The sequence below is a fragment of the Oryza brachyantha genome, chromosome 2 (assembly GCF_000231095.2).
Source record: "Oryza brachyantha chromosome 2, ObraRS2, whole genome shotgun sequence".
In the NCBI taxonomy this organism is placed as follows: domain Eukaryota; kingdom Viridiplantae; phylum Streptophyta; class Magnoliopsida; order Poales; family Poaceae; genus Oryza; species Oryza brachyantha.
This window is the reverse complement of record NC_023164.2, coordinates 20,613,505-20,625,482: the sequence shown is the minus strand read 5'-3', so window position 1 is coordinate 20,625,482 and position 11,978 is coordinate 20,613,505. Positions and strand designations below refer to the sequence as shown.

Genomic DNA, 11,978 nt, shown 5'->3' with positions numbered 1-11,978 from the left:
ACCACGATCGAGAATTCACCGCTGGACTTCCTTACACTTCAAGATCGTACCATGTCCATCTATTCCGACTCGTTCAGCTACTGGTTATTTCGTTTTCACATGTCCATCAATTTCCACCTCTCCAGCCCCCACTAATGCGCGCACCCAAACCAATAGCTTCTCTCCCATCTAATGGTAGATATACGTGGCATTCTTGTGCCAGTGACAAGTAAGGCACCTATTATATGACCCAACTCGTCAATTAGTAGGCCAGTCAGTGGCTTTGTTTGAGTGAGATTTGGATCTTGCCAAGGCTAGTTTTACTACACTATATATACCACGTAGGTCCCGTTCGGCATCCATGTTAAGTTATCCAGACTAACTCGTTTTTCACGCGCACGCTCCCAAATTGCTAAATAGTATCATTTTTTATAAATTTTTTTAAGAAAAGTTTCTTTAAAAAAATCATATTAATCTATTTTATATTTTTTAATAATTACGCATACGTTGGTGTGCTTTTAACATTATTTGTCTCTTTGAAGATGTGTTTAGACATGCATTTATGGGTGTACGAGGGTGGAGTATATACGTGTGCGTCTACCGTATAATACAAAGCCATTTAAAATTAACAATTAACAAGTTGTAATTAGTGAAAACTTTTTAAAACATAAATTGTTACAATTCAGTCCCATCTACAGGACTACAGCCAAAGTTACTTATTATGTTGTCAAATTTAAAAATTACTGGTGCTAGATATGACATACCCCAAACATGTAAATACAACACCGAAAATAAGTCATAACTAAGATCGTAAGGAAGGATATAGAGGGGGATTGAAGCATATATGCTATTATCGGGAGTAACTACTCCTACCCTAAATCTATATGCATGGTCTCTCACTAATTGAGGGTATTGAACATCATATCACGTAATCCCTGCCACCTGGAATTTCCGCTGAGGGAGAAGCTTAGAGATAGCCACCAACTGCTTTACACTGCACATATGGTTGAGATTTCTTTGGTATGAATTACTATATTTGTCTCAAAATAAGATTATTTTTAGTTATTCTAATTTCTCTTAAAAATAAGTTCATTTTGAGCATTGAAGTTTGTGAAATCAATGAATATGCACGTTGGGAATAAAAGTACGGGATAATTATATTTGAATTTGATAAAATAAAGAGTATTTTAGTATTTTAGCCTTTGTATTGGTGGTGTGTGAGGAGTGAGAAATAGAGTTATCTATGATGGAGCGATTACATCATATGGCACCTATCACGTACTTGATTTGATACATATACCTCACCAATACATATGAACAAGTATATGATTATTACCTAAGCCAGAAGTTTGAACCAGCACAAATATTCTTGTACTTCGCTCGTTGCTTTCTTTGTACGTCTTTGCATATCTCTTGGTACCATACGCCCCCTACATCCACCAATATATAGTCTCACTTGTTGATAGAAAAACATATTATAAGTTCCAACTAAAACAGAGATATAATTTGATAAATAAGTGTGATCAATATCTTCGTGTTATACGATATACAATTGCAATTTATGTAACGTACAACTATCGACATACCCTCTCTCCGTTCCAAATGTAGAGATTAGCTAGATAGATTTGCAGTCACAAATATCTATATTTTGTGACGTATTAAGTACCGATCGAATTAAGTAAAGTAGGAATTCGTTTCTTTTAAAACTTCTGTGCCGCACAATAATTTCGAGACATCATGTAATCACTTCACCTAAAAGCAGGAAAGCACTGACGAGAAGACTCGAGTCATATTTTAAAAGCACAATAAAAACGGCCATATTAAGGCCCTGTATAGTTGTAAAATTTTTCTCCCAGGAAACATCACATCAAATCTTTGGACACATAAATAGATCATTAAACATAGATAAAATGAAAAATTAATTGCACAGATATGTGAGAAATTGCGAGACGAATCTTTTGAGCATAATCAGTCTATGATTAGCCATAAGTACTACAGTAAACCACATGCGCTAATGACGGATTAGTTAGGCTTAAAAGATTTGTCTCGCGGTTTCGTTTTTTTATTCGTATCAAAACCCCTTTCAACATTAATTAAATGTCTGATGTGCCACTCAAAAATTTTTATTTCTCCGACTAAACACCTCTGATCCCCGCGTGTTGCTGACACGCTGTTGGGGCTGATCTGTACCCCAGTAGTGTGATTGTAGTATCTACGCAGCGCTTCATACTGCTAAGCGCTAAAAAACACCCCGGTTGGTTTGGCTCGCACGTGGCGCGTCGTCCTACGCACGTGCGTGGCCCCACGCGACCATCATTCGTAGGGCTGCGCGCGCGCCTGCCCTCCCCGCCCTGCCCCTCCCGCTTCCTTCGCTGGGTTGACTACTCCCACCGACTGGTTTGTGTCCCAACGGCCCAGAATTATCAAGGACGCACACTCAACCAGCCAAGCCAGACTATCTGGACCTTTTTTTTTTCTTTTGCAGCCATCGGAGCCGGAGGCAAAGCACAGAACATCACAGCATAGCAGCACACTGCTGCATGCACCAATTTCCCTTGCTCTTCCGGCCTCCTCCTCTCCTCTCCTCTTCTGTTCTCTCCAAGAGACATATAATATTGGGAAAAGAATCCCACTATCTCATGACATATGAAGGAGAGAGAGAAACGAGAGGGAGCAAATTCCATCGAGGCCATCCGCGAGACATTCCTCCTCCTTCTCCTTGACATCCAGGAGAGCTCTCCCTCCTCGTCCTTGCCTGCTGCTTCCCCTCTCTAGCTAGCTAGCTAAGCTTGCCTTATTGTCGATCGAGCGATAGATAGCGCGACGGGTGAGAATTGCTGGCGAGGATCGATCTCCAGCAATTGGGGTTCTTCTTGCATGGATGCGGCCCACTGGCATCAGGTAATTTAAGCAGTGGCTGATCTGCGCTCGATCGATCCTTAAAAACATATATGGGCATGCGTACAGAGATCTCTCACCGGGCCTGGCCGGGTCGGCTCCGGCTTCTGTGTTGTTCTTCTAGATCTTGGTGTTGATGGCTTGATGTGTGTGCTAATTCTTGGTCGATCCTTCTTGTTTAATCTGCTCCCTGCCTTGATCTTGGCGCTTGCTTTTTCCTTTGGTGGGATATGGTGATCTCTATTCCCTTCTCTCTCGCGGCTTTGTTGCTCTTGGGAACCGCCATGGCCAACCTTTTATTCTTTGTGTAGATCTATGCACGGATCGCCATCTTCTCGCTCTGTGTGTATGTAGGTTAGTTTCTGTCTTCTCCATTGGCTTCTTCGAGCTGAGAGCTCTCGTTGCTGGGGCCTTTTAATCCTCTTGCTGCTGCTGCCCTTCTCCTCCCCTCTCCTCTCCTCCGCTTTTAATCCTTGAAAGGAGCACACGACGCACCGCTTTTCTTTTCCTTTGTTCCTCGCTTTCTTTCTTATCCTCCCTTTCCTTGCCTATCTTTTTATCTTTTTCATCTCTCTTTTCCTCATGGCTTTTCTCCCCCCGCTTTCGTCTCTCTCCTCTTCAAGCCCACACCTTGCATCAAAAGAGTAGCCATGTCTTGGAGGATGATGTAGTAGTAGCAGCAGCAGTACTGCTACGCCACAAACACAACCCTACAAGAGCACAAACAAAGTTGTGTGTGTTTTGTGCGGTGGTGTGTTTCTCTCTCATCTTTACTTTGTTTTTTTTTTCCGCTTTATTTCTATCTTTCGCCTTTCCCTCTTGTAGCTTTAATCTCGCTTTGTATCCATTTGCTTGGTTCTTTGTTGCACCATAAGGATCCTTGCATCACGCCTCATGCTCTTGTTCCCCTCATTCATCTCTCCGTTTCTCAATCTCTCATGCTTACACATGTTCTTGCTCCGTAGTTCTTGCTACTGATTTGGGGAGTATATTGGATAGCTTAGTTATAGGTTTAATTTACTGATAGCTTGCAACATCTAATGGAGTGCAACTTGTGTCCATCACCAGGGGCTAGGGCTAGTAAAGCCCATGGAAGAGATGCTGATGGGTGCAAATCCAAATCCTAATGGGAGCTCAAATCCGGCTCCGCCGCCGTCGTCTGCCGCCAGCGCCCAGCGGCCTATCGCCCCGCTGGCGGCAGGAGCGGCTGCCGGCGCGGCCGCCGGAGCTGCGGCTGGGGCTGGCACAGAGCGCCGGGCCCGGCCACAGAAGGAGAAGGCGCTCAACTGCCCGCGGTGCAACTCGACGAACACCAAGTTCTGCTACTACAACAACTACAGCCTCCAGCAGCCGCGCTACTTCTGCAAGACGTGCCGCCGCTACTGGACGGAGGGCGGCTCTCTCCGCAACGTCCCCGTCGGCGGGGGCTCCCGGAAGAACAAGCGCTCGTCCTCCTCCGTGGTGTCGTCGGCGGCCGCGTCGGCGTCTACCTCCGCGGCGGTGTCCGGCACGGTTGCCGCCGGGCTGGCAGCCAAGAACCCGAAGCTGATGCATGATGGCGCGGGGGATCTCAACCTGGCGTTCCCGCACCACCACGGCCGCGCTCTGCAGCCACCAGAGTTTACAGCGTTCCCGAGCTTGGAGAGCAGCAGCGTGTGCAACCCCGGAGGCAACCTGGCGGCGGCGAACGGCGCCGGTGGCAGGGCCAGCGTCGGCGCGTTCTCGGCGATGGACTTGCTCAGGAGCACCGGCTGCTACGTTCCGCTGCCGCAGATGCCGCTAGGGATGCCGGCGGAATACGCAGCCGCGGGGTTCGCGCTAGGCGAGTTCCGCATGCCGCCGCCGCCACAGCAGCAGCAGCAACAGGCTCAGACCTTGCTCGGTTTCTCCCTGGACACGCACAGCACGGGTGCTGGCGGCGGCTCCGCGGTCTACGGTGCGTGCAGCGCTGGGTTGCAAGGGGTGCAAGACGGCGGAGCGGGCAGGTTGCCGTTCCCCTTCGAGGACTTGAAGCCTGTGGTGAGCGCCGCGGCTGGCGACGCGAACAGCAGCGGCGATCATCAGTTCGACCACAGCAAGAACCATGCCAGCGGCGGTGGCGGCGTCATCGGTGGCCATGAGACCTCCGGGTTCTGGAATAACAGCATGATCGGCAACGGCAGCACCAATGGCGGCGGCGGCGGTTCTTGGTAAGGTGGTGCGAGCTGCCTGGCGCCGCCATGCATGGCTCATGCATGCACGCGTGGTGGTCAGCAGCAGCATGTGGAGATAGAGAAATGGGATAGAGACAAGGGGTTAATAAGCTTGTGGTGATTAGTAGTGTTACATATGGCGTTTTGTTTCTCTCTTTGCTTGTTTGGCTTTTCGGTTTCATGGTGTTGCTTCTTTGATGTTTGTTCATGTGTGTGTGGTTAATTATCGGCTTGGGGGCTGGCTAACACAGCAGGATACACAGATTTAAGGGTGGTGAACTTGGTGATATTATACAGCTGCTGATCTATTCACCAATGAATCTCTCATTTGTGATATAGCCATGTCATGTAGAATCTGCACTGGAGCATCAAATTATTTTGTTAGTTTAATACGTTAATTTGATGGTTTGTGTGTTCCAACTTCCACCACAGACGGTACGTACGTCGTGTGTTTACTGTTTGTACTCTGAACAAGCGACATGGTGATTAGTTGCATCTGTCCGATTGATTGGCCAAATTCTTGTCTTGGTTTTGCATGCCATATGTGCATCATGCAGGCACAGGTGGCATGGTAGAAACTTCAACCTATGGGGGATTAGAGAGACATAGTTAATGGTGACCTTGGTGTAGTGCAGAGTTCAATGCGCTTCCCAAACCAAGCTCGCAGAGATCAGTGAGGGCCCTGGGGCTTCAGCATACAATGCTCTGTTAAGAGGGGCACCTAGTAACAGTCATTTTTTTTTTATGGTTGCTTCAGTAAATTCATTTATACCATGATAACTTTGAGGAACAGCTTGTAATAATACTCCTATTAATTTACTGTCATTTATAACTACTCCTACATCAATATGTTAATTATCTTTTCCATATTTTATTATTCATATATTCTCCTATAAGCATGCTATCTACTTGTATATATACCGATCTGTCATCTCGATCGATGGCTCGCACTCTCTGCTGCTATATTTTCTTGTGGCAGGTAGGCTATAGCTACTCTGAGATGTCGTATCGTCTCTCATCATCATCATCATCATCATCCCAGAGGCAAGAATCTTCCAGCCATGAAAGGCACTAGTGGGAGCTAGTAGGAGAGGAGGAGAGAAGGCCCGGCATGGCAAGAGTATGTATGGCAGACGCCCTACTTTAACTTTCTCTCTCTCTCCCCTTCCATCCACATGGTACTATTATCATATGTTAGGCCATCTGTTTTAGTGCACGGCATGGTCATTTGTACTATACTATAAACCATGATATAATTATTTTTCTCAGCCAAAAGGCACCTTCAAACTCTTCATCACCATCATCATGCATGCATACACCCTGCCTTTGCACTCATAACTGTGTCCTTGAGATCTCTCTTTTGTCAAGTGTACAAGGAGTATATCTAGTGCAGAGCTTTTTTTTCTTTCACTGTTGTTTTTTTCCGAAATGCAAGTTCAACTGCCCACACCAGAAAGTTGCCACACACTAATACTAATACCTAATGATTCTTTCACCACTGCACAATGTCCATGTACATACAGCCGGCCATGTGTAGCTTCTTCTAACTGGATGTACGGCGTTTGATTAGACTACGATTACATATATATTTTTTTCGGCATGCAATTAGCACCATTCTTTGGAGGGCCCGGGAAAACATTCTCCTTGGGATGCGGGCTGCCGAATACTGCTACTACCACCAGTCCACCTTGTGGTTGCGTTTTGGCCGTCCTAATAAATTAGTGTGCTGCTACTTGTAGCACTACACTCATTAAGGAAGATAAGATATGCTACATATTTGGGTCTGTGTGCAAGTGCAACCATGTCCTACAGTCCTAGCTTAGCAGACCACCACGCATGCATTCACCCATGATTCTTTATACCCATGCTGGTTTACGCATAGTATGCTGCTGGTGTATGCATCTAGCTATCGTAACCATGACGTACTCTCTACAGATCTAAACCAAACCAGTTCCCTTAACTTGGGATTTAGATTTTTTTTTCAAGATTTTCACTTGATTTAGTGAATCCTGCAAAAAAAAAAGTCATTCTATGACAGATCTTATGTAGCTTGAATTATGGCATTTTTTCCTAATTAACCACGATTTTGGATACACTCGAATTACCTAAATTTTCATACCCGGCCATTCTCAAAAGAAAAAAAAATGTAGCCACCTCAAATGCTAGCTTTCCCAAAACTTGGAATCATATAATATAATGCACATTACATTGACAAGAAATTGCTATTCCTTGCTGTCCTTTCGACTCGTCTTTATTTGGCCGTGTCGTCTTTTCATGATAGTCAAGATGAAAATCACACAATTTTCTACTCCTTATCACTTTATTTAAATCTGATCGACAAATTAAGGAAAGTATTATGATTTTTATATATCCATTGTAGATAGTTTTTTTGTGCTGTTGGCTTTCGGCATTACTTGAGATTGAGGTGGAATATATATACAAAATTGATGTTTCCTACAACGAACTTTTATAATATGTACAAATAGTAAAATTAACAATAGTATTGTGAATGTATTTCCATCCATAACAAAATTAAACATGATAGTTTTCATGCATATCCCCATTTTAGATTCTGCATAGTTTTGAACACTACTCACGAAGTTTGACAATTCTAATTTTATAATAGAAGATAAAAGGCAGAGGCAAATTAAAGTACTTTATCATATATTGTAGAAAATAATATTAATATTTTATGAAGTAAATTTTTTTTGTTGACGACAGTAAGCTTCTCTGCTTATAGCTAAATTAAATTCATGCTTGCTTCTTACATTACTCAAAATAAATATAAATCTATTTAGAAATCTGTTGTTTCTTGTCAGCCATCGATTTTATTATTATTTTGAAACATGTTATATTACTTTTCTAAAAAAACATTCAATACTTACTTCCAAAACTACAAGATTTTGCCACATGAAGTGACAAGGGTTTTGACACGTCAACTAGTCTGGCGTGACCAAAAACACCGTTACTCCAAACCCATGGCCAAAGGGCGCGTGATAGTGTAATCTTGCCACATAGGCGGAATGGCGTGGTTAAATTAATGGTGCAGATTTGGAAATGAATTTTGGGATAGTTTGTTTTTAACAGGTTCAACAAATAAAAAAATATCATCCATCTATTTATATCGTTAGCTAACTTGCTAGATGGTCAGTTCGCTCTGGCCGGGAGTGAAATGATGAACCGGTATCTGGTACGTATATATACACCACACTGGATTTTTCCTTTTTTTTTTTGCGAGGAGAGGATGGTACGTATATATAATTTAGTTATACGTATGAAATAGTTTTTTTGCTTTATTATATTACCATCAGTTACTCACCCGCTGCTTATTATATTTTGAATAACACCCTGCTAGATGGCCAATTAAGTGAGATATATATTTTTTTCTCCAAAAAAAAGTGAGATATATATATATGGTGCAATTTAAGAGGAGAATCACCATTCACCAATATATGTAAGCGGCAACATAGTGTTACAAACTTATGTTGACAACTTTTAATTACAAATGGCGTTGCAGGGTTCTCACGGCAAAAGAAAGAAAGAAAAAATAATCTTTATGCAGTGTGCATACGAGCATATATATACCGGTCTAATCCTAGACCATTGAATCGAGATCCAACCGTCCACTCTTCCCTCCTTTCTCTAACCCTAACCTCTCTACTCCACAACTCCACGTGCGCTGATGCGCGTTGATCGTGCAGTTGCAACTGACGGTGTTGATAATGCTTGCTGCAATCTCACGGCATTAATTGACGCTGACGCCTCCATCCTTGCCTCACGCACACCACCAACAACTCTACAACGTTGATTAACAAGCTGAGGTCTTGCATTCTTTCACATCGCCAACAAGCTTTCTTTCCTAAATCCTTCACGCAGCACCTTCTGAACACACTGGAATCCTAATCCGGCATGCTTGTTTTGATGATCCCTACGCTGCCTAGATCGGGCATATATACACGCATCTAAAGGAATGAAATTCGATGTTTTTTTTTAAAAAAAGAACGAATTAAATTAGTTGAAATGTCCATCATATATAATACCTCTCCCATAAACAGAAGAAAGTTGTGTACTAAAGAAACCAAGGCTGACGATCAACACGTGCACCACATGGTACGTACAACGTACAACTCGACCGACCTTTTTCACGTTTGAGTGGAAAACTAGAAAATAGAAATAACAAACTTATACTAGAATTAGTTATCCACAAAGAGTGTATCTTTTACTCCCTTTGTTTCAAATAATTATTTTTAAAGAATGCTAAGTTAAATATCTCAAATTTTCACTATTAATAACAAGAATAATAGGGAGCAATCACGTAAGAATTATGCTACTATATTTATCATTAAGCAAACTATCATAATATTATGTTATCATATGTGATATCCCTCCCTGAGTGTGTGTATATATTCTGCTCTCGTCCACCGGAAAACACAAACATCATTAAATCTTATATGAATGATGCACCTATATATGAAGTATGTTGTTTCTGCTGAGTGAGAGCATAAATATATATACATGCGTGTCATAGTTTGTTTAATGATAAGTATAGTAACATAATTCTTACGTGATTGCTCCCTATTAATTATTCTTGTTATTAATAGTGAAAATTAAAATAACAACATCTTAAAACCATGTTAGGATTTAACGATAACATATTTCACAATCTTCATTCCAAAATATAATTTCAAAATATAAGCATTTTTTATGTTGTTTACCATAAAGTGAGAGGATGTTAATGCCTTTTAGTCACTTCGGTGATCAATTTTGAATTTTGAACTGATTATATTTCTTTTCTAAGCTATTTAGCTCTAGATTTATTGGAATGATTACAATCATGAAAAAATAGTAGAAATACTTATATTATGATATAAAGTTTGAATCCTAAAAATACTTATATTTTGAGATACAGTAAGGAGAATGGATGAAGCACGTACCAACTGAAAATCAAACAAAGTCGGTGCCTTGACCAGATACCTAGCCAAACAGTGCATATAATCTCACGGGCTCATCTTTTAACTTATTGATTGGAAGGAAAAAAAGCAAAACGATATATTTATGCGTGAAAAATAATTTATAAATAATAAAATTTTTATATATATGTTCTTAGCGATCTAAAAGCTATGATTAAAAAATAATCTATAATAAAAGAACTTAAAATTTAATTTTAAATTTAAAGTTAAAAAATTAAAATTCAGCTTATAAACATTAGTATTACCGAAAAGATTAGGGTGTCGGACAGAGGCAGCATGCAGGGGGGTGTTCTTCAGTTCAGCGGCTTCGCTTGCAAGCACAAAAAAGGCATATATATGTTGCACGCATGCAACGGTACTTGTGTGCACACAGTGTCGGTTGTTCCTCTCATGATCGAAAGGCCGGCATGCATGCGTCCGCAGATACATGACGCAACGCTGCCATCCATTTGCAAATGTTTGGCTACGTGACAAACAGTTAATGCAACAGCGCAATCATGGAACATGGGGTAGCGTGGAGGTGAGTACTAACCCACCGTGTGAAGCACAAGTATTGATTGCAAACCTGCAATTAACATATGTGCCGATTGTTTTGTTGTTTTATAAAAAAAATAGAACAATATATTTATAAACGAAAAATAATTTGTGAATAAAAATTTTATGTATGTATTTTCAGCGAGAAAGGTCAAGACTGAAAAATAAACTTTGGTGAAAAAACTTCAAAATCAACTTTAAATTAAAGTTAAAATTTTAAATTTTAGCTTGTAAACATATATAAGCATAAGCGGAAAGACGGGGTGATAGTATTTTTTTAGGGTTAATAAGATCTATGTCATTATAAATTTATCAGTTTTGAAATATGACATTACTGTTTAACTAATTATAAAGATGTCATTATAATTTCAGAGCTATTCGAAATATGCCATTTTATACCCTTTCATTGCATTTTTTAAAAAACTTTGGACCATATTGGCCATATGCTATTCACTACATCCTTTGTAGGGTGCAAAGAGCAATTTGATAAAAATATTTTTATAATGGTATATTTCGAATAGTTATGAAATTATAATTGCATCCTTACGATTAGTCAAATAGTAATCGTATATTTCAAAACATGTAAAATTATAATGGCATGGATCTAATTAACCTTTTTTTTATCATATTAGCAACATAGCAGTAACCGCTGGCAGCTAGTATACTACCGAACTCTCACAAATTGCATTAGCACTTTTTTTTGCCATGTGGCCATTTTGTACCCGAATGATGTTGCCATTTTCGACAGTAGCAGCACATGCTCCCTTAACAGCAAATCTACTAGGAACAGTTTGAAAAATGCGAGATTTTTATACCTGTCGAACCCAAAATTTCCTGACAAATCCCTGTCCCCAGATGGGCTAAATGTACCGTTTTTCTGTGTTCCTGGTCGACGCACAGCATTCATAACAAAACAGTGGAAAAGTGGAGACACCGGAGCGCACGCTTTATCATGCCCACCCGGCCACCACCATCGACTGGTGGCCGCAGTTCAGGGGGGAGGAACTCGCCTGATAAAAAGACGGGGAGCACCAGCATCAAAAGCCCGCGTTTTCCCCCTTTCGCCACCGCAATCTCAGGCGGACCCCGCCCCGCGCGGCGTACCGCCGGAAAAAGCCATTCCATTCACGCTGGTCGGGGCGACGAGGCAGTGCCTGTGCCGCCGGTGGAAGAGGAGAAGCATGGGCGAAAACATGGCCACCCTCGTCAGTTTCGCTTATTAGGTTATACACCACTTATTTCACAGCATATGATTTTCTAGCATTAACTTGAATTTGAACACATATATAAATTATGTACATATTATAAGCAAAACAATTTACTAGTAGTTAGAAAATAATTTGTAAGTGAGATTTTTGTACACATATATCTAGTGATTTAAAACAAACTGTAATATAAACTACAA

General features: G+C 41.3%; 1 protein-coding gene across 1 annotated transcript; it reads left to right on the top strand.

Annotated features, from left to right (window-relative positions):
* The first annotated feature begins 2,467 nt into the window (after positions 1-2,467).
* On the top strand, positions 2,468-5,385 carry LOC102716195 (dof zinc finger protein 2). Its single transcript, XM_040520888.1, has 2 exons — positions 2,468-2,880; positions 3,946-5,385. The coding sequence occupies exons 1-2, from the start codon at positions 2,857-2,859 to the stop codon at positions 5,068-5,070; spliced, it is 1,149 nt and encodes a 382-aa protein (XP_040376822.1). The 5' UTR covers positions 2,468-2,856; the 3' UTR covers positions 5,071-5,385.
* Positions 5,386-11,978: the final 6,593 nt, after the last annotated feature.